Raw genomic sequence first — 25024 nt, forward strand, 5'->3', positions numbered from 1 at the left:
AAATCAACTTTGACATTTGATGAATTATTCAAATTCTGTGAAACAACCCGTCCTAAGTATTTTGCGCTTATTTGAAATGAAAAATACTAATTCGGTTAGATGAGTACGTTTTCAAGTTAATTTAAAAAGTCATACGATTTACTGAATCTTTACTTAGAAAAGTTTTTGGATTTTTTTTCTTAAGTGCACATGATTTTTCTTTCTTCATTATATATGTGCACCCAAAGCCAGAGAAAAACAGTCATTCGAAAATAACAAAAATATTAAGATGCCTCGATAGATTGGTAGAACCAATTCCTCGATAATACATTGGAAGTAAAATTCAATAAGAGTTTTTAGGTTAATCTATTTAAGCGGGTAAATTTCACTGGATCGTAACTTTTTTCAGAGCGACCATTTTGTTTTATTTAACGAGAAAGTCAACCGTAAAATAAGGTAAAGGTGTGAAAACGAAGGTGTCGCTGCCCGAACGCTGTTCGAGCTAATTTCTCTAGATAAATTATTTAATATTCCCGATAAGTCCCCAAATCGTAATCCTTATTGAGGAACACCGCCATAAAGGGTAGTAAACTATCCCCAAGGGTTGTTCCCCAAACCACCGAACACAGGAAGGGAGTGGTCAGAGAGGGCGCACGGATTTATTATAAAGGCGATGCACTACGTCGTGTTATATTTTAAATTGAGCCGCTATCAATAAAAACCCTTCCGTAGATGGCGATTAGGTTTAAATTCCCGCTTAACACCATCCGCCTGTTTTGATTTATGCATGAAAAAAACATTGCCAAAAAGTGCATTTTATTTTATTTTGTGGATGTTCAGGCATAAATATTGAAATTTCTTTCGATCATTTTATAAATAACTTAATTTGCCACATTATACAATAAAATTATAACCGAAAATGGGTTCGTAAGTAGGAGATTTTGAACTTTAAAGCAGTTTTCATAGGACGTATACATTATTTTTTTCTGGGCTTATAAACGACTAATCTAAAAAATACTCGATTATTTCAAAGGCCAAGATGTATTCTACTCGCAGTATTTAATTAAAGCATCTAAAACATTTCTAGGCGACCAAATTTTCAAACCAAAAACACATGATTTTTCATTACTACGGGGCATTGCCTTAACATGTTTCTTTCGAAATCAAAGAGAAAATCGATTTATTTATAGTTCCTTTGGAGAATGATTGGCAAAAGAACGCTTTTTGATTTTTGTTTTCTTTCTAGTGCTGCAATCTACGGATTTCAAAATGCGTCTAATTAATGAATACATACCAAATGCATCCAGGTGAACCGATTTGCAGCTGTAAAATAATACCCATATGCAAAATAAATGATAAAAATTCGTGTATTCATGAAAATTTGGTCGTATGTTCTTTTTAGTATCAGAAATGAAGTTCTGCTGAGTCCGCCCAAATAAAAGTGCTGGAACACCCCCTCTAGGGAGAGAGGGAGGGGGAGGTGTGGATATTTTGATAAATACATGTTTGCACACTAGATCGACTGACGTATCGTATATCATGTGCATGTGCATAATAATCATAATTATATTTGGCTAATTTGTATAGCACCATTTTCGTGAAAAATCACCTCAAGGGCACTGTTAAAATATATTTATTAAATAATAAATTCTAAAACTACTGACTTAAAACTATTGGCTTTCGACTAAGACCTATAACTACTATCTTAATGATATATATATATTTACACATGTAAAAACTCACGGCTAACATATTTACATTTAAAAATATATCGATAAATACTCTTTCTTATTTTACTAGCGCCAGAAGATTAAGGAAGTTCTATAATATTAGGGTGTTTCTTAATTAATTTTAGAACACGGGTGCCAAATGCGCCTAATGGGTTAGCTGAATTTATAGAAAAGTGAATATATATATATATAATATATATATAATATATATATATATATATGAATAAAATTAATCGTCGACCTTTACCACATTTAGATGATTCATCTGCCAACAATTAAACCGGTTAACGTTTTATGTTTGCACTGATATTGTCCATTGGTAGGTAAGTCAATAGCATTTTATCTTTATCATTTTGATGTATGGTAAAAATTTGGGTATTCAAGCGATAGATGGCACCAGCCATAAAGCTTACTCCAGAGTCCGACAGATGTCGCTAGTGTGTAGCAATTGCCTGTGGAGTATCCATTGTCAGACTTCAAGCTTGTAGAAACAGAGAATTACCAACCCTCGGGTAGTGAACAGAATAGCGAAATCCAGACCTAATTTACTGTAACGTAAATACACGAAATAATTGTAAAGAACCTTTTACTTAATCAAGAGTTCCCAACACACACTAAATCTGCTAGTTAGCAGAGATATAACAATTGGCGCAGCCTTCTTTTTACGTTAATTCCAGTTTTAATAAGTTTACGTGTGTCGGCAATAATTTGTGCTGGACACGGAAATCGAAAGTCTCTGGAGTAACTTGCAGTTTTGGCAATTTAAACGCTCAGGATTAAGGAGAATCCTCGGAGCTATTCGTTTCCGTGGCTACTGACTGTGGATTGACATTGGATTGACGGGGAACGGAATCGCTAGAGAATTTATGCGTGTGCATCAACAATTACAATATAACAAAAAGCAAAAAAAATGCAATATTTGAATTAAATGACGGATTGTCTGAAAAGGTGAGTTTTTAGTTTGGATTTAATTTCTCTTGGGCTGTGTATTATATCAAGTATTTGTACCATTCATAATTATAGTTAACCATATTGTCACTATTTTAAAATCCCGAAATTTTCACAAAAATGGTAATAATTGCCATTTTTATTGAAATTATATACCTTCGACCAGAAATACATGCATGACGAAATATTCAGGTTATTTTTATAACATAAAAAAAAACATTCGTTTATCTCCAATCCGGCTCCTTCCACCAACAAGGTAATAAGTACGGATCACAGTTTCAGAAGTTCCAGTTTTTACAATTCCAGAATTGTACCAGATTCCAGGCCTTGTAATCTAGGGTCACTACTCATTACTGAATACTGATCGGGGAGGCCGATCTGCAACCTGAATACATTTACCAAGACGCTTTATGGATTAATAATTGTTTTTGGGAGATAAAAAAGTTACGATTGATAAAAAAAACAATAAGATTAGTTATATCGATTGAAAATCACACGGGGAATACAAAAAAATAGAATACACTTACATACGTGGTAAAAATGGTTCCATGATAACTCAACACAGTGACAATTCAACACACTTTTAAAAAGTGATTGAAGATTGAAAGTGAAAATTTGGTCGCCTAGAAATGTTTCAGATGCTTTAATTAAATACTGCAAGTAGAATACATCTTGGCCTTTGAAATAATCGAGTAATTTTTAGAAAAAATAATGTATAAGGCCTATGAAAACTGCTTTTACGTTCAAAATCTCCTACTTACGAACTCATTTTCTGTTATGATTTTATTGTATAATGTGGCAAATTAAGTAATTTATAAAATAATCGAAAAAAAAAAAAATTTATGCCTGAACATCCACAAAAAAAAATAAAAGGCACTTTTTGGCCATGTTTTTTTCTTGATTAATAATTTAAACCTTATCGCCATCTACGTAAGGGTTGTTATTGATAGCGGCTCAATTTAAAATATTACACGACGTAGTGCATCGCCTTAACCCATTTAATAAAGTTTTTGTTTCATAACTTTCCATGACTTTTTAAAGATGTGATGAATTATCGTTGTGATGATTTATCCGGTCACTGAAAATAGGCGCTCTTAGTACCAAAATGAGGTAATAGTATGATAAAAAATTAACAAATAGATTCTGATACACATTGATGAGTTATTTATGCATCTCATTAAAATATCTGATATCTTTTTAAATTCTAGAAAAGTCCGCCAAGGAACAGGTATAGTGTGTTGTTTAGTGTCCAACACTAGCCGCTAATAATTGAAAAGAAATCTGCCAATCAGCAGTGATGTAACAGAGGCCAGGGAAACAATTTAGAAAATCTATTTCCAACGGAAAAAAAAACACACATTAAAAATTCTTTGAAAATAGCCCGGAAAAACTTTATAAAATATCACCGACAATGTTACATTTCGCCGAGAAAACTGGTTAATAATTCACGAACGTTTCGTATCTTTCTCTCTTTCTATCTAACGATACATAGGTGGCGTCTCTGTTACACATTCGTCCGTTTTTTCCCAATCCACGTAGCTAATTATTTCGTTTCTGTTTATTTATGGCATTTTGCATTTTCCAGACTCATCAATTATTTGAAGAGAAAAACCGTTCCATTTTAAATTATTTGGAATCGGATTTTAGCTATAAAAAAACATTTAAATAGTGATTGACATATTATTGATATTCGATGCACTGAAATGAAATTTACTGCTTGCAGAACTTCATATTATTTTGTTTGCGCTTTTCGGTTGCGCTATAAGAGTTCAAACTACATGAAACCCAAAATACATGTGTATTGGTGCATTGCCTACACTTTCGACAGTATTTTCCCAGCGAAACGTCACTGAGAAGCATCATTTTAATTCGCTCACGCGGATTTATTGTTTTTAGACAAGAAAACAACTACGAGTTCAAGAGACAATTATTAATGGCCATAATTGTAAAACTGATTTGTAAATAAAGTAAAAAACACATTATTTTTTCGTAAGTACAATTTCAAGAAATAGTAGAAAAAAGAATATAAAAAGGTCAGTGGTTGAGTTTTCATCCCGTTTGAGTCCCACCCAGGCGTGGTGTGTTCAATTCCTCGGCTGGCTAAGTCCTCCATTACAACACAAACATTGTTTTCCGCTTACTGTGGTGATCTTAGGATATTTTCAAATGTTGTCAGGATATTTGTAACCCGGGAATGTTTGTCTTTGACAAAAAGAAAAAAATGTATATACGTGGTTTTCCAATAAGAGGTGTTATTTTGATATTCAATCTTAAAAGATCAATGATTTTGTTGCTTGTGTGGCACGTAGCGCCGTTTTTTAAAAGTAAACGTTGTCCAGATTAATACCATCCAATTCCGGCCATAACAAATTATTAATCATCTCTCGATAGCGCAATCCATTCACCGTAACTGTTGCTCCAGCCTCATTTTCGAAAAAGTAAGGTCCAATGACACAACAATAATTCTTGGGTTTTCCGAGCCCCAGATGCGACAATTTTGCTTGTTGACGAAGCCACCGAGGTGGAAATGGGCCTCATCACTCAAGATGATTTGCATTTGATTCACTCAAGTGAATTTCAATAATTTCAATGCGTTGTTGAAGCGTGTATCGTTCCATTTTTATTAATGGTGTAGTTTCTACTTGTCAAATGTCAAAAAATGACAGCTTCAAATGTTACATCTACTGAAATAACGGGCTATTCAAAATAACACCTCTTATTGGAAAATCCCGTATGTTAATGATCTTAACTGTATATTTTACCACATAATATCATTTTGAATTTGAGTTATTATGACAATAAATAACATTTTAATCATTCCGTCATACGTATAGTATATAATTCCAAGAAAATATCCAAACAAGGCATCTCCATTTATTCCGCAAACCGAAGCTGAAATCTTTCTGAACTAATACTGTTATTTTCATTGTTTTTGGGGAAAGTCAGATAAAACAAACTACTGAGTCTATTTGACTCGAGAGAATCAACCGTTTCACTGCGGATGCATTTATTACATCCTGCGCTTAAAAAAAAACAGGTGTAGTAGGTCACCAAATAAAAATATATGTATCTAGGTATGGACGCGTTGTTAGTGTGAGTGATGATGCTTGGTTAGTTATTGAGTGGTTTTTTAAGAAAATATGTCTTTTTGATATGCTCTGCTAATTAAGAAAATGAGTTTCTTTTTTCAAATAACGAATGAACTTATTCTTAAGATTTATTATGAGTAAAAACCTGCTCTGACTTCACTTAGAACAGTTTTGTATCGAAACAACATGGTGAAAAATGATCCATTTTGCTAAAATATAAAGATTTCACAAAAATGGAAAAAAAATCCTAAAAATCTTACCTCCCCCTCGCGGTTAAGGCAGTATGGCGTGTTGATAATTCGGTCACGTTCCGATAGATGGCGGTGCCGTTTGTGAACCAAGAGGGTACTTAAAATATGGGTCGGGTTAGATTTACATACAAGGGCAAAAAAAAACAATTGGGTCCCGGCTAAATTATTGCCGCATTGTTTATCTGGAAGATTTGCATCTCGGGTCGGCCGCCAGGGGGAGTTTTACAGTTTTATTGCAGCGGGGGTCAACATTACAGGACTTGACTATTCATCAAGTACATTAGCTGCCCAAAGTCGCGACTCTATCGAATAAAGCGCCCCTTTTGCAAAAGTGCTAATGCATATTATATTTTGAGCATGAATTACACGTTACTAGTTTTAATTTTTTTTTAAATCATATAGTTTTTCATTTTTAAATACTCGTATTCAATAATATTATTAGCTAGAAATGTGGTAACTAGTGAAAATGTTGCTTTAAAAAATATGTGAAGTAAATTGAATTATTACGGAAATATTTTTACGAACAACAATATACTTCATCCTTGCCAAAAATTGTGTGCATACCGCAGGGTCTCAAATGCCTGGAGCCAACGGGACTATGGCATCTTCAATTAGGGTGGGTAATTTATGAGGATGAAGGAAGTGATAAAGGTAAGATATAAATAAGGGAAGGGTGGGATGTACGTGGCTCTTCACATCTGGTCGATTGTCAATGTTTCGATTCCGACTGGTGGTCTGATCACCACGACGATATTGAGAGAATTAACCTAAATTTGAAATCAAAAATAAAAGAGTAAAATCTTTCTCAAGCTCAGGAAACAAACATGGCAAAAAAAATAAATTTCTCAACCCAACCTCTCACTACAGATTTTGTTTTTTTAGGTAACTAAATGATTTATGAAGTCGAAAAGAATCGCTTATTATGAGAGAAATCTCTCGGTGAAAAACACTTAATTTCAATAAGATTTCAGCTTGTTTTTCAGCATCAAAATACCGCAAGAGTCCCCACACATTTTTAATTAATCCCGCCGCAAACTTAAATCACTCTGCTTAAAACAAATAAATTAACCAGAAAAAAATATTTCCCCTACCCTTGATAATAATATTCTTAGGTCCTGTCTTTGGTTAAGCGGTGAATAACACTTTATACTTGACGTAGCGATTATTTTAATCGAAAAATTTTATTCTTGTTCGCAGGAGGGTGGGGGAGGGGGTGGTTTTTCCATTATTTGAGCCACGGAAGTTGATTCCTCCCTTTTTCCTGCCGTGTGCAGCCGACATTGCTTTTTATTCCATTAACTTGAACTGTAATTAATTTTTTGTATGATCGGTATTTAATTTGTTACATTTTGATATTTATCATTTATATATTATATTTTTTATATTTAACGTATTCACAAGAAAATATTTGTAAACATAAAATTTTAATATCTGATAAAGATCAGGAAATATCGTTTACTATATTTTATAAGAAAAAAATGATTGGTTGATTGCCATAAAGACATTTGTAAGTCGAATTGTTATTTTGTTAAATAGTACAACTGATAAACAACCATTTACCCTACATTATTAGTTGTTTGTCAGTTGTATTTTTAAAAACGCTTATTAGTGAGGCCATTGAAATGAAACGCTAATAACACTGCCCAGAAGATTTGATGCGAAAATGATTATTAGACTGCCCATTACACTAAATCGATTTGATAAATAAATTATGTTATTTTGACACATAAAAGTAACAGTTATGACAGCAAAAAATATTGAAAATTAAGAAATATAAGAATAGACAAATATAGACATTTAAGCTGGTATCAATGGACAAAACTACCAAAAAAAAATATATATATAAAACAAATATTGTTTGTTGATTTTTGATGGTTTCATACATTCTATTATATACCTAATTTAAACATATTTTTAAAATTATTATGTCTTGTAATCTCTGTAATTTTAGGCTTTGTATAAAAAAATAATGATATTGTTTTGATAGTGAATGTGCAAATTTGATTGCTGCAGACACATTAGTCTAGGGACATTTATATTTGTATCTAAATTTACTTAATACTTTACAAAAATGTACTTTAAATGTCCTGTTTGTGTCTCAAATAAAAAAATATATAATACATTGCGGCAATAAGCAGTGATCAATTTGTTATTATTATTATCAACCAAATTTATGTAAAATAAATAATACTATTTTAAAATCATAATCGTATTCATACAAGAAAAAACTTTTTAAAATGAGAATAACGAAATCAAAAACTTTTTTTAATATCGAACAACACCTGTAAAGGAAACAAAAATAACAATGATTTTATTTTAGTGATTTTTATTAAACTCTTTCTTTTTGTGTTTTGTAGGTAGTAATGACATTTTTTGTTTTATATTTCTAATTTTTTATCCTTTCTACAGATTTCCCCGAGAACAAGAGACTCTACCTAACCACTTTTACTTCTCTGACTACGAGAGGCATAATGCAGAAATTGCTGCTTTCCATTTAGACAGGTAAATATTTCCAATATCACAATTGAGCCCAGAATAACCTTGTATCCAACTATATTATTGTTATGAGAAAAATTGAAAAAAATAACTAAACAAGTTATGTTTCATTAAATTTCATATTTAATAAAAATAAACATATGAAATGTGGTTAAGGAAGGCATTAAATTAAAATTTAAAACAAGATGCCGTATTAGTGGAAATAAATGAAAAAAATATTCAATAATTTTTTTTTTACTTTACCCAATATACTAATATTTTCAATTTTCACCCAATGTAGAGTTATATTCAAAGCAACATGCTCATCTAACTTACCATCATCTAACTCACCGTCAAAATTAGACAAATAAAAAGTTTGAATGAATATAATATCTCCCATATAACAAAACATAAATCTATTGTTAAATATAAGCATTCGTTACTAATTTTGTATTTTAAGATAATATTATTTTTTCTTTTCGCTTATTTTTCTAGTACAAAATTGTATTTTTAACTAAAGATTCCAACAGGAATTCAATCTCAAAACTTTTTTCTTTCTATGAAATAATAATGTTCTATAATTAAACAATGTAATATGAAATTATGATATGAACTAAATATGTCAATTTGACTGGCCTAAAACAGGATCCATTCCTAGTTAGTTGGCTAGTCTAAGTTTTCGCATATGTTTTATTGTATAATTTTATGTTATTTTTTACTATTATTATTATTATTATACAATTTATTTATAAAAATGTAAATGTTCGTTTGTTCAAAATCTTAATTCTTCGAAAGTTTTTCACCGATTGCTTTGAAATTTTGACACAACTTTGCATTCAAATACGTATGTGTTTTTATGTGCGTGTATTATATACATGTCACCTGTGACAGGTAAAAACATGCTTTTTGAAAAATATCGCCATCTGTTGGACTAACTTGTTTTTTTTTAAGCAGTGCCTTCTGTTGGACTTAAAAGCAACACGTACTATTGTTTCTATATATTATGCGCCCACAGGCTGAGCTATGGCAACGTTTTGCGGGGTACATCTTGTATTGAATAAAGGTCGTGTGATAACCGATGGACTCGCCAAGTCTAACAAAATCTGTATCGAGTTATTAGTGTACATTGGTCGATGAGTAACCTTGTATTGATAAATCAATGGTTTTATAGGAACTTATATGTATTGGTAAATTACAGACAGATATAGGTTCGCCTGGTGATAGCGAGTTAGGTTGGTTCCATGATAACTCAACACAGTGATAATTCAACATACTTTTAAAAAGTGATATAAAATCATTAGAAATGATGAAAAAGAAAATTTAAACCTAACCTAACCTAACCTAACCTACTTAACCCAATTAATAAAGTTTTTGTTTCATCACTTTCCATGACTTTATATAACTTTTTAAAGATGTGATATGGTCACCGAACATATATGTACTACGTTCTTCCACAAACCAATATCTTTAAAATGCTGCCACTGGACCAAATATTTGATACTTTTACTATAGCTCGTAACTTAAAAGGTGCATAGTAATATAACCAACATAAGTCCATCAAAAACTCACCATTGATGATTTGTAGGATACAACATTATTCCGAGCAACGAATATACTGATAATGAACAGCTTAGAACTTTAACGTAATAGAAGCCTAATTGTAGATCACTTATAAAAACGTCTGGATCAGAATTACAAAAGAAACAAAAATCAAAATAATTGTGCTAAATGTAATCCTAAATGTTAATACAGATTATGTTTGGCCTGACAGTACAACAGTGCAGTATTAATTAAGAAAACCCTTTATTTACCGTTGATTAATTCTAACTACGGATAAATAAAAGTAATCCTTAAACCCTTTCTAAGAACCAAGTCTCCAACACGTAATATGTACTTCCCTCATCATGAGCCACACCTTTATTAAATGTGAACATCCAATTTACGGAAAAGTGTAAAAAAAGCAAACCAATCCAAAACTTTTATTCTGGTGATGATAGAATCCTTGTTACTCGGAACTCATTTACTGGCTATTTTTCATAGCTACAGCAGAAGTTTCTTCAAGTCATCGGATTATTTCGGATTATCCCCTTTCAAAATATTTCCATGGGAAATAAAAAAAAGTCACCGGAGTCTTGTCCGTATTAACAAAAGCTTAGCAGGTTAAATGCTTTATTGAGTCGGAACTTCTCTGGAAAAGTCTGTAGTGAATTAAAGAATGTAATGAATTATGTTCCAATTAAATAAAATCATTACCTATTAGTACGAACTTTTTTGTATTTTATAGATTTTTTGATCGGTATTGTTTTTATTTACGACTCATGTATCAAATAAATAAAAAGCACGTCAATGATGTACAAAAGACAAAAATTAAATAAATAATCACACTTTTCTCTCTCATTTTATTTTATTTTGATTATTGCAGAAACAGTACATAATTACAAAGATGACAATAGTTACAAAGTTAGTACAGTAATTGGTACCAATGACATGTCGCTGACATATATACATATGAGGTATATTATACATTTTACGGTTAAGTTACATTTTTAAGTTAAGTTAATTGGTGTGCTGGGGAAGGGGAAAGGTGTGTGTGAGTGTTTGTGTGTGTGTACGTAGCATGTGTGTCTGTGTGTGGTTGTATGTGTTATGTGGGCGAATTCAGTGTGCTAAAAAAGTTTTTCTTAAATAGAGGGAGAGAATCAAAAAATATAGTATTTGTGCTTGTTTGAATTGAGTTGAATGTTTGAAGGATGCGAGAAATAGGGGAATTGGCTGCAGCGTTTGTATTATTACTAGTTGTGTAAAAAAGGTTGGTGTGTCGAGTTCTTTTAGATGGGGTGTTAAAATTTATTTACAGCCATGGTTCTATAATATGCTACTTTTATATTATTACGATAGTCGATAATGTGATATGACACGCCCATTAACGTTCTGTACGCGTCTAACACATTAAACATTACATGAAGCTACCTGCTATCAGAACGTTAAAGATTTCGTGTCAACACACATCCATATCAAAATAAAGATACATTCAAAATACACGAAGGACGGAGGTTGTAAATATAATAATTTATTCAAGTGACTTTGATATCCAAGTCTGAAAAGACAGCTTCTGAATTCACAATTAGCAATCACTCACGTGATTCCATTAGCACTGTCTTTATGAATAATATTATACTCAAGGTGTGTCTAACATATGAAGTGTCATTCCATTAATTAATGGCATTAAACAAGGCTCGTTTCTCTCTCAAAGTCAACGTTCACTTCATTCCTTCATCCTTTCATTCCAACCCTCTTAAAATAATTAACCTTTTACGTTTATGCGGAGTATTTTCCATGTCGTTTGCATTTGTGTTGCTTCAATGATTACCAAGGAAAACCTGTCTAGCGTAGGATGTTAGATTAATGTATAAGTATTTGTCTAGCATTTCAATTATGTTACAACAACTACTCTGAGTAAAGAAGAGAATTGGTTAATTATTTTTGTAATTCACTTATCGTTGAAATACTCGTTTATTTATTTCCTAGACTTCAGAGTAAGTATTTATTAGAATTGATTTATGCTAAATTTACCCATGAAATGGGAAAGGAATTAATCGACCAATGAAAACTGTTGTGAAACAGATTAACTTCTTATTTTATTTTTTTATAGTACTTTCATCACTTTTGTAAAGTTTGAAATGTTTTCTGTGTATTTCAAATGAATAAATACTGTTTTAGAAACTAGATAAAATTAGATCTTTTAGGTGAATGCATTTGAAATAAACATTACTATTTCTAAATAATAAAATTTTAATATAACGTGAAAAATTTTGTCAACATTTTTACTCAAAATTGTACTCTAATCATAGAAAAATTGAGAGAACTCGAAAACATGTTCGTTTTGTTTGGGGAATTTAAAAAAAAACTGTACATTCACTTTTATCTCGTTCATATTATAAAAAATAAGAAATAATTTTTAAAGTCAAACCGATTGTTTTTATTAATGGATTCCAGTGAAAATATTTGAGGAAAAACAGGAAACAAATTTTATTTCCGCATGATAGAAAACAAGATAAAATTACTTTTATAAAATATTGACGCCCGGTCATATATGACCCTAAAACGCTAGAGGGGTTAAAGTATGCGATCCAAATGAGATTTTTATATGACAAACTTTATACCAAATAACCCTCTACAAGTTTAGCTTTTGAATTAAAATATATATTACGAATAACCTGACAATATTTGTAAATCTCATACAACCATTACCGTAACTGGAAAATCTTGCTTTTATATTGTAATGGATGACCGAGGAACTGAACACACTACGCCTGGGTGAGTACCCAAACACGATATCAACTCAGCCACCGAAGGCCACATAAAGTATGCCATAAAATAGTTTAAAAAATAAAAAAAACTATCTCTTTTTTTGATAATCTTATGACCCATATTTCAGAAATACTATCTGTACAAACTTTCACATTCAAATAAATTTACAATACGCAGTTTTGTGTACATGTATTATTGTATTTCAAACTCGTCCCGCTGTTAGTTTATATTACGTTAGTATGTCATTTATTCCGACTTCATAATAATTCTTTAAAATTAAATTAACCTTCTTGATTATTGGAATAAAAATAATGATTTGATCATTTGATTTAATTTATATCATTCCTTAAAATATTAATATGAAAATATTTATGAAGTGCTTACTGCGGTTTAAATCCAATGGCTCCACCCAATTCAAAAGTAGACATTCAAGAGAAGTTTTGAGTATTATAAGGTTATATATAAAATATGAAAAACATCTCTATTATATAATCTGTGTTGTATCTATTCAAATATTGAACAATACCCAGACTGCCCAGTGTATAATAAATAATAATAGTACATGAAAGTACAGTATATATCAGCATTTTCTTCGTCCTCTTGTCTCTTTCGACCAGGCTCCTTCAGACGTCCCAGTCTTGAACTATTTCAGCGTAGTCCTGGGGCGATCGATCATTTCACACAATAGGTCAAAATTACCCAACTTTTGATCAGGTTCTTTTAAACAGAAAATGCGATAAACAGATAGATGCGTTTTTCCGAATTTTGTTGACCGGGAGACTCGAGTCTAGTTCTCGCGACACAGAAGTACCTAAAGATAAAGATTTGTGTCACTGCCGCCTAAGTTCCGCCTCTGTCGCGAGAATGACGCCCGAGACGCACGGTCCACAAAATATATTCATCTGTGGTCGCTCGCGATGCTCGACACTGAACTGACAACTCATCTATCAAGTGATCGTTTTTTTTAAGTGACTCGATCGATCATTGGCCGTTCGTGATCGGGTCAAAATGATCAGGTCGATCACGATCAGTGGTTTTATACATATATTTTAGTAGTTACACAGCTTTTGAAAACTTTACCTGGACATCTTACCTCTGATTCTTAGTATGTACACATTTCCAAGCTAAAATACAATTTTTTTTTAAATTTTGTTCCAGGGTTCTAGGGTTCCGGCGTGCCATGCCCGTGGTGGGCCGCATTCTCAACGTGACCACGGAGATCTACAACGTGGCGGTGGGTGACATCCTGCGCACATTCTTCGTGTCGCCGGCCAACAACCTGTGCTTCCATGGAAAGTGTTCGTACTACTGCGACACGGGACATGCCATCTGCGGCAGTCCCGACAAGCTGGAGGGGAGCTTCGCGGCCTACCTACCACCCAGTGATGTGGCTGAACGAAGGGTTGGTGTTATTAGTGTTTATTTGTGCAGTTCGTCAGTTTTTTTATTGAGGAGTAAACGCATTTACAGGCCGAAAAATATTTAAAAATTAAAATTTACATCTTTCTCGGAAAAAAATGCTAATTTCAGTCTTAAAGGCAACACCATTTAAGAGTTCTAGTACCATTATAACCTACCATCGAAATTTTAATTAGGTATTTTATAATTTGATATTTATTATGCAATGTGTCATAACACTATGACATGTTGTGAGGTTGAAGGTAGTGGAAAGTGTATTTTAATATATATTTTTTAAAATTTGAAATGACAAAAATTAATTAAATAAAATTTACTTGCGCAACCTCCGATATCGTAGCCGAGAATCGTAACCAATCAGTCACAAAAGTGATGAGTACATTTTTTAACTTATGTATGAGTTGTTTCGTAATGATAAAATTTCATAATTTTTTTTGGGAAAATTGTAGTTCAGACTGAAGGTATGTCACACAGTGCAGAAGATGCTCTGTGAATACGTTATTTGTTTTCACATAATATTTTTAATTATGTTTGGTCCATAGGCAAATGAAAGTGTGGAGACTTGAATATGTAGTAACAGTGATTGGTGTACATGTACAATAGGGCGGAGTGAAAAAACTTTTTTTCAAATTTCGTGTTTCCTATATTACCAATGGGTGCCTTGGTAGTACCCTATAAAGTACACAAAATATCATCAAATTCCAACTTCATCTTCAGGTGGCGCACTGACCCTAAAGTTCTACAAAAAATGGTGTTTTTTCAGATTTTGTTAGTAAATAAGCGCATCATCTAATCCAGCTTAAACGTCACAAAATGTATTTTAGTTTTAGCCATCTAACTTACTCCTCTTCCCCCCACCCTTTGACACTATTTTGCGTAACAACAGCTGCAGTTAATCAGTAATTAACAGACATTAGCACGTTCGTTGGAACAGCTGCGAAAACTTGATTGTGATTTCTTTGTAATATGCCTAAAACAAGAAAAAATTCAATGTGTTCTATGTTTGGTGGCCCAGAAAAATTAAAAGACAATGTGTTGCCAACTTATTCGGATGTAATAAAGTATTATTTGTGGATTAGAAATGACTTGCAGTGGTTATCAAATGGAAAAGATCCTTCTGTGAAAGATATATGTGAAATAATTGCAATTGATCTAATTAAGTTGTGGAATAAAGCGTCTATTCCTATTGTAACTAAACTAACCCGGTATTATCACAAGTACAAATGCTTGAAATGTCGAGTACCTAAAAAGAAAACTGAATTTTATGAAGATGCAACAAAAAAACTCTTTGATATTGCTGTTTGCAAGTGCATTTGTGTCGATTTTTGTAAATGTTTAGTGAAAATACCCAAGAAGGTGCTTAGAATTCCTGCAAGATCAGAGAAGTACCCGCAAAATGCATATGCAATGCAAAAGATATAGTGGCATCCAAGGCTTTGGAGCGAAGGCAATTACGACTGATGAGGCAAAATAAATTACTTCAAAAACAGACTGTTGAGAAACCTCTGAGCCCCTCACCAGAGACTTCAGAGACCTCGGATGATAGTGTAAGATTATCAGACAACAATCAAGATCCAGACTTTTATACACTTTTTCCGACATACTCCACGCCATCCACATCGAATTCACAAACAAATCAGATGAGGCATCGATTAAAAAATCTTGCCACTGCCTGTGACAGGACTGGTGTCTCCGACAGATCAGCATCAACCATTGCCATTGCAGTTCTTCAAGATATTGGTTTTATTTGTAAACAAGATTTCTCAAAAGTAATAGATAGAAGTAAATTACGACGCGAGCGCCGAAAAGTTCGAGAAGAGTTGCAAAGAAGGCAGATTTCGAGCTTCGGGAGTTCTGACGGTAAAATAAGTGGGTTATATTTTGATGGTCGGAAAGACAAGACCATTGTGCAGGAAAAACATGATAACAAGTACCACAGGAGAACCATTACTGAAGAACATATTGTTTCGCTCTCCGAGCCAGATTCTCAGTACATTGGCCACGTCGCGCCTCCTTCTGGAACCGCTAATTCTAATAAGGATTCAATTGTAGAATTTTTAAATTTGCACTTCGGAGATTTATCAACCATTGTAGCCATTGGATGCGATGAAGCGGCTGTAAACACGGGCTTCAAGAATGAAGCAATCGCATTGATTGAAAGACATTTAAATAGACCATTACACTGGTTTATATGTTTGTTGCATGCCAACGAATTACCACTGCGTCATCTTTTTAATACTTTGGATGGCAGTAATTCAGGTCCCAATACGTTCGCAGGAGTCATTGGCAAGATGTTACAGCACTGTGAAGACCTCCCTGTGGTGAAAATTGATAAAATTACGACAGTCTTACCCGATATCGAAAATTCTAAGCAATGATCAAAAATATCTGTATGAAATTTGTCAAGCTGTAACACAAGGCAGCGTAAAAACTGATTTGGCTAATAAGCAACCAGGAAAGCTGGCACACTCTCGTTGGCTAACCTGTGCAAATAGAATATTGAGACTATATGTAGCAACAAAGTTTCCAACTCATAGTCTGGTTGAGATTGCTACGTTTGTGATAAAAGTGTATGCGCCAATATGGTTCACCATAAAAACAAAACCTTCATGTAAAGATGGTCCGAAACATGTCCTTAGTATGATAAAAAGATGCTCCTATTTAAAATATGAGCTGAAAACAATTGTTTTTCGAATAATCGAGCGGAACTCTTTCTTCGCTCATTCTAAAAATATTTTATTAGCGATGCTACAAGACGAAAGAAAGCATTTAAAAGAATTAGCAGTAAGAAGAATTCCTAAAGCCCGACAAAATGCAAAGGAGAAAAAAGTAAGGACATTCTTGACTCCAAAACTAAACTTCGAAGCCAACGATTATTATGATTTGATAAACTGGAAGACAGAAAAAATATTCTAGCCACCATTCAAAAAAAAATACGGTGACAGTGAATTATGGGACAAAATTATGAGCGAACATATAAATATCCGGGTTGAAAATTTTCCCTGTCACACACAGGCTGTGGAGAGATGTGTGAAGCTGGTCACTGAAGCTAGCTTGGCTGTTTGCAGAAGTACAGCACGCGATGGATATATTCGAGCAATAATAAAATCGAGAAAAGAAATGCCGAAATTCGGAACAAAATTACACTTTTCCTCTGGAATTCAGGGAGCTACCCCATACGCATATGCCACGACTGAAGGCTGAAATGATTAAAAAATATATATTTTCTTAATGTTCCTTATATTTTAATGCAAATAATAAAGTTAAATATGATAATAATTTTGTTTTAAATTTTTAAAAAATTTCTAGAATCGATCATTTTTTCAAAATTTCAGGTCCTCTGCGCCACCTGAAGATCATATGTCAAAAAAAAATAAAAAATATTTTTCAACAGTTATTTATCTACAGCAACATTAAATGATATAGGGTTTTTGAAATTCGAAAAAAAAAATTTTTCGACCTCTTTCACTCCGGGCTACAGATCATTACGACTAGAGTATTTTCGACGATGTGTATGCATTCCCAATTAAAACTTAATCTTTTGTTGCCATTTTTCTCTTAAAACTTCTTACAGGCGGACACTCTTAAAAGCTACTTCAAAATTTGGCTGTGTGTCTATAACTCCGTTTCAATGAACTCTCGAGCATTCGGGATTATTTTAATTGCCATTTTCAAAATTGTAACTGATTTCTTAAGATTTCAGACTATCCCATTTAGATAGGATCCGATGCGAAAACATTGGTTTTCATTTTTTACCAACAGTCTAAGTTGACCTCTAATGATCTTAACACTTAACGCTCAACGACGAAAAACCCAGGCACTGCTTACTCGTGTGGTATTAGTGGAAAACGTTTCGATTAATAAGAGATTCGTAATTGCGCCATTATGACTGTCTCTCTTTTGCAACAATCTCTTCTTGTTTGTTAATAATGTGGACCAATTTGTGGCAGTACCTAAACCCACACTTTTCTGATGAACCTTCAATTTCCAAGTGATTCACTATTTTAATTGTGTATTTGTATGCAATATCTCTTTTAACATTTTGATGGAAGTCATTAATAAATTGCTCAATTCACCGGGTGAGCAATTTAAAATGGGATATTCTCTGTACGTAATTCATTTCTTATAATTGCCGAAAATAGAAGAGTAAGTACCTACCTAAAGCGTTTACGACTCTCTTTCCCACGCAAAACAAACATCCCAGTACAATTATATTCTTTCCGATGCTGCATATTAAATAATCGGAACTATGGATATAATGGTATGAGCTTTATTTGATGGGATTTTGTTTTAAATGAAAGTTGCTACTTTAAGGAAATTGTGATAATTAACGTTTTTTTGATGTGTAGATCTGGAGACATCCCTGGAGGAGATCGTACCACAAGAGGAAGAAGGCGCAATGGGAGACACAAGACGATTATTGCACTTTGGTAACTAATTATTTACTACTTACGTACTTTTCATTTATATTATATTATATTTTATATTTTTATTTCATTTATATTTTTATGAATAAAGAAAAAAAAAATTACATTTTCTTTTTTTTTTCTTAAAATTACACAAAATTCAAATTCGAAAACCAATGAATAAGTTACAACAGTAAATTTTATAAAAAATTCTAATTTCAATTTTGTCTGTAACGCCGGTTCAATAAACTTTAGAACATGGATTTGGTTATTATTAAAGTGTCATTTTTTCAAAATTATATTTGTTTGTTTTTTTCAAAATTATTGAGATGAGCGATAGAGTACCTACCTACTTTTAATATAATATTTTTAGCAGAAAATTATTTTAATTGTTTTCAAAATTTGAATTAATTTGTCGGAAATTCAGAAAATCCGTGATTGTTCACAATAGATACAGCTTTATATTTTGATACCCACCACATATTTAATTTCTTAGAACAAAAAATATGTCTAGCTAGGAATTTTTATTTTATTATTTTACTTTAAACTTTAAATTACATGTTCCTCATTTTATAATAAAATATTACTTAAATTCGTAAATAAAGTTAAATTTTCGTCGATATTTTTCATAACGATGTAAATAATTTTATAAATATTGTCGAGGCGCTTAATACCTTAAGTACTTAAAAATGAGAAAGTATTGCTTATTTATTAAAATCCTGTTAAAAACGTGATGGCACGCCATTTCCGAACAAAATATCGGTAAATTCAGAATATATCAGAACCCTTATTCTTGTAGCTGCACTTAATAAATATAACTATAATTTTTATGAACATGTGTTCCGACATCCTCATAACACATTCGTGTATCACTAATAGTTTTTTTCATGAAATCTGTCAATTCATTCTTTAAAGGTCTGTAAAAGTGCCATTTTTAACATGAATACGAATAATTGTTTATTGTTATCAAGTTTAATTTGTAGAAATCCATTTTAATTTTAATTTTTTAGACATTCATTAATATTATTATTAGATTTATAAAAACAGTTTATTTTTAAACAAGTTCTGCTGTGTAATTGTTATTACGCGTGACAGCTGTTTCTCCCTCTGAAGGCATTATCAAACTGTGGCTAGCTCACTTACAGACGATACATTTATATTATTTCTAGATAGGTATTTTAATTATAATTACTGATTTTCTAATTGATTTCTGACTAAAATGTTATAAATTATTAATCGTTATTACCCCAGTAAAGTTTCCTCAATTACTGTAATATCACGCGTAATAACAATTACAGAGCAGAACTTGTTTAAAAATAAACTGTTTCTATAAATCTAATAATAATATTATTGAATATATAAAAAAAAACGAATAATTGGATCAGATTTTCCATAAATTAGGAATATTTTATATCTGCAAGTTTCTCCGTGCATATTTTGTAATGTGAAATTATGTCGATTCTCGATATTATAATACTTTCCTAGATGTAAAATGTGGTTTTAATACTGTTCTTACCTTTCCTTAGATAAAGGAAGTGCCTCCATATGACGAAGGCAGAAGGTTGCTGGACATTATGGACATGGCGATTTACGACTTCCTCATTGGTAATATGGATCGACATCATTACGAAACATTCAGGTAAATATTAAAAAAAACTATTAAGTCAATTCATGAAAATAAGATTTTTTTGTATTTAACCATATTAGCAGATGGTCATATGTTTATTATTCGCAACCAGGAATTTTATTGCGCTGAAATGGTTTTATCATTTTGTTGTTTGAAGATAACAAACACTGCTTCCAATAATTCCATCATTACAGTCGCCTATCGTATGTCTAGTATGACTTAGTTCTTCTAGAGCTGACGTTTCGCCAGTCTCGTTGTATCCAATATCACAAATTTGATGATGTTTGACTATCATCAAACATTTTTTCAGATGATGAGAACTGCAAGGTTATGCGAAATGCTGATTCAAGATCATTCAAAATGCAAAACACGAAGTAAATTCCCAAACATGACTATCACTATCAAGCAACAACTTCTTAATCAGTATTGTTAAGGGGAAATTTTTGCTTTTACATCGTTGATAGATATGGTTTTTAAATATGTAGAACAATTATGATATTCCTGAAATATCCTGAAGGTTCATGTGACTAATGATTTAGTTTTCTATTTCCAGGATGTTCGGCAATGAAACATTCCCCCTTCACTTGGACCAGGGCAGAGCCTTCGGAAAAGCCTTCCATGATGAGGTCTCCATACTGGCGCCACTGCTGCAGTGCTGCATCGTCAGACAGACCACCCTCTCTACCCTCATGAAGTAAGTTCAAACAACCCTTATCAGAGATTACCTCTTGAATCCATTTCAATTCGTCATCACAGCGCCACATTCAAGGTGAGATTTGGCCTCCTTAACAAATGATTTCCACTGCTGCGGTCCCTCAGCAATTCGACTCCAGTTCTCAATCCTTCCTGTCTTGTTTCAGTATTTTTCAACGCAGTGCTTCTGGGTCATTTCAATCCATTGAATGAACTCTCTTAAATACGTTTTATATTTCAGTAGAGATTACGATGATATCTATTCCTAAATGTCCCAATGTTTATAATAATATGAATTTGACTTCAAAGATAACATTATTTTCAAATCTAAAAGCTTGGAAACGTCACAGATTTGTGATGAATTCAGTAAACAGGCAGTTTATAATAGAATCTGGCCAGCTGGCCACCGGATACACATTAAAGCTCCCATTGCACGCCTTCTTTGAGCTTTCTGGCCAATGACGTCTGCGTCATGTAAAGCCTTCCGCTTTATAATACATTTCATCTTTGTTAAGGCTTCGGGCTGTTTGCTTTCGGACCACAGTGGAAACAGGCGGTTAAAAATGTACCGGCTCGTTATTCATCGCCTATACTTGAACCGGCCGCGGAAAAATGAAAAATTTTAACAAAAGATTCGGTAATAGCAAACCGAACATCGAAAGCTCGTTAGAGCAGTGGTAAAATTCTTTTACTATTAATCTTCCAAAATATCAATAAATATTTTTGCCACTTATCTTATGCTGTATTAATATTAATAAAGCTAATCAAACTATTGCCATTTTACTTTTTAAATTGGGATAGATAAATTCAAAAGCTTCTTTTTCCATAATTCGAGGCTCGGCTCTCGTTTCGGTTCGCGAACGTAAAAAAACCCTGTTATGTGTTAGTCCTTAAGTTATTTTCCTCGTTTTCTTTATTTTTTAAAACTTTTTTAGTAGTTTATTTTGCACTATCAATCTATGTAATTTCGATATTTTATTTAGTTTATTTTAATCTTACTTTCAATCTTTTATTGAGTTCATTTTAACATTATCAATATATGTACTTTTAATCATTTATTTAGTTTCTTTTTACAATATCAATCTTTGTACTATTAATATTTAATTTTGTTTATTGTTACCCTATCAACCTACTCGTATGTACTTTTAATATTTTATTTAGTTTATTTTTACCCTATAAATCTGTGTCCTTTTCATATTTTATTTAGTTTTTTTTACACTATCAATCTTTTAATATTTTTTAGACTTTATTTTTCTATCTTTAGTCATTTCAAGCAATGCACAACATTTGGTTTCTGAATGGTATTCTTTCATCAGGGCGATACTAAAAGTATCTACCACCATGGAACGTACTGATTATAATAAACCTTATATCATTTTATCGTAAAATAAAATACTTCGTTTATCACCTGTGACTGTTGACCAAACATTTTCTTGTACCAAATGTAATATTACATGTTATATTTTTGATAAGGCTATTGATTTTTTCAATTAATTCAAAATATTAAGGAAAGCGTGAATTTGTGGTTGTTAGAAATCAAATTTACTTTCCTTCATAAAATAATCTCCAAGAAATATTGAAAAAATTACATTTTGTTTAGTGTAGTATGTAGACCCTGAACTAAATATACTAAAATCTTTATAAGTTATGTAAAATATACTTATAAAATATTATGATATAACTAAAATATACTTATGAAAAATATCAGTGATATCAAAAAATACTAAAAAAAACATAAAATATCTGAAACAGTACACAAACGTTAAATAATAATAATAACTAGCTTTTTGCCCGTTGCAGGCAACTAATGGGTAAAAGTGCTATGCGATTTGATGTTTGAATGTAGATGAGGCGAGGAGTGTGTGCCTACAAATATATTAAAAAATGTATGTTTGCATGTGGATGAAGTAATATGTGTGTACCCACTAATGTATTAAAATATATGTATGTTTGAATGTATGTGCCTAAAATTAGCTTTCTGCCCGTTGCAGGCAACTAATTGGTTAAAGTGCTAAGCGATTTTGATGTTTAAATGTGAATGAAGCAAGGAGGGTGGGACTAAAAAATTTAAAAAAGGTGCCAAGGAGTTTACTGATAATTTTTTTTACCCAGCCATTCGAGTTGTGTAAGTTGAGACGCGTAGCTTGATACCATATAGTATATACGGTTTTTATCACCGACATTCTAGAAAAGTCCCAGAGAGTTGACTGCTTTATTCAATACACTGTGACAATAACACGTTAACTTCTCCTCCGGCATCTAGCTCAGAATAATACTTATATATATTGCTGCTCTTATACTTACCAATTCGTATGTTCTGCCTTCTCGCCAATTCGTGTCGCTTGGGTGGGGACTAGGGAGGTGAATTTAATTAATAACATCTATTAATTATGTATGAGTCTCTATTATAATTGTGTTTATCAAGTGTTAATACTAAATCTAAATTATACTTAGATCTACTTACATCTATAACTTAACTAGTTGTCATATGGTTCGGATTACTTCTCCACTATTCACATTGTTATTGTTCACGGTTATTACACTGTTTTCACTGAGTTGGTTCCGTTCGTTGGCCTTAGTAAGGCCGAAGTCCTAGGTGGCAGCCTCTGCCGTTCTGCAGCTCAGGCCCTCCCGGCCGCGTCTGATCTCCGCACTTTCTTCGTCTCCCGCCCAACATTACGTCGCCGGGCGGAGGATAACACTTGAAAATCACTTTCTCTGACTCGACTGTAACTTCTTCATCCGCCGCCCAGCTTCACACCGCTGGGCGGGGAGCGCGTACTTCACCACCACTGCTGTCTCGGTCTCCTCTCTCTCCCGCCTCGATCTTGACTGTCTTTCTTTCTTGAGCTCGTAGGACCTGTCGCCCTACCCCGCACTTCTCACTTATTTCTTTACAACCCCCGTCTGTCAACACTTTCTTTGTCTTTGGGCGCACACTGCGGGACATACTCAGTTTAACGTTCATATTTATTTGTGACGAAATTTGATTCGTCACAATACCCCCTTCGTTACAAAAGAAAATTATGGTTTCCTACAAACATAATTTTCTATTTCCTTTTTCCCATATGACAACCTTCTTAACTCTAAACATGGTAAATCTTAAATTATAAACAATTCAATATTCTAAATTTAACATTTCTTATCATTACTTATCCTTATCATTTTTTTTTCTCTTTTTCATCATATCTCATTTTCAACGACAATCCTTTTCGCTACACGCTCTTTCAAACCCACAACAAAACTCAAGTCAAAACATTTAGCCTATCAACATAAAATAACACGAAAACAATAAAAGTGACAATAAAACACATTAAAATCAACGATGAATACTAACACTCGACTAACATAACACTTCTTATTTTAACCAAGCGATCCAATCCTCTCCAGACACTTGAGGATATAAACCCTTTCAATTTTTGTTTACAAATTTCTTCACAAGCATGTGACCAAAAACTAATGACAAGATTTTAAATGACAACATAATTAATGACAATATTAATGACAACATAAAATTTTCAAAGAATCAGGATAGGGAAGGAGTTGGGAATTCATACCTACCACTTCAGTTTAATCTCCCCTCAGTTCTGCTGGCATGTCTGAAGTATAATAGAATTCCATACTTACATACGCATAACTCCTTATCAATACACGTTGATCACTTAAACCTAAACCTTAGTTGTACTTTGCAAAAGAGGCCGTTACTAATCTTTATTCACTCCTCATTTACCTTAATCTATTATTAACGCCTACATCTTCGATAACAAAAACAAGAAAATCTGGTGTACATACATAGTACATCTGAAATGAAATGAATTATAAAAAACTAAACAATATATGGTAACAGAGTTGTAGTGTATCTCCCGACGTGATACACAATGGAAATTTGAGCGCCAGATAGTTTCTATTACACGGAGAAACCACCAAAACCGGATACTCTGTCTCTCATTCAACCGCTTTTAAGATGCAACCTCAACATGTCACATTTTATCATCCCTGCTGGCCAATGCTTCAATGCATCATCCCATTTTATTTAAATTTTTCGCACTTTTACATATTTTACGGTATTTTATCACGCGCGCAGAATTCTTTTCAGATA

At 32.6% G+C, this 25024-nt stretch overlaps 1 protein-coding gene across 2 annotated transcripts in view; it reads left to right on the top strand.

The window, feature by feature from the left end:
- LOC149419345 (extracellular serine/threonine protein CG31145) overlaps nucleotides 1–25024 on the top strand; it is a 303213-nt gene that overhangs the window by 271233 nt on the left and 6956 nt on the right. For both annotated transcript variants that reach the window (XM_089638246.1, XM_089638245.1), the window contains exons 8-12: nucleotides 8407–8499; nucleotides 13942–14185; nucleotides 18549–18629; nucleotides 20132–20244; nucleotides 20786–20926. In XM_089638246.1, coding sequence (XP_089494372.1) covers nucleotides 8407–8499; nucleotides 13942–14185; nucleotides 18549–18629; nucleotides 20132–20244; nucleotides 20786–20926 — 672 coding nt within the window. The remainder of the gene's footprint in view (nucleotides 1–8406; nucleotides 8500–13941; nucleotides 14186–18548; nucleotides 18630–20131; nucleotides 20245–20785; nucleotides 20927–25024) is intronic.

The sequence above is a fragment of the Hesperophylax consimilis genome, chromosome 12 (assembly GCF_061612785.1).
Source record: "Hesperophylax consimilis isolate HC1 chromosome 12, BYU_Hcon_1.0, whole genome shotgun sequence".
In the NCBI taxonomy this organism is placed as follows: Eukaryota; Metazoa; Arthropoda; class Insecta; order Trichoptera; family Limnephilidae; genus Hesperophylax; species Hesperophylax consimilis.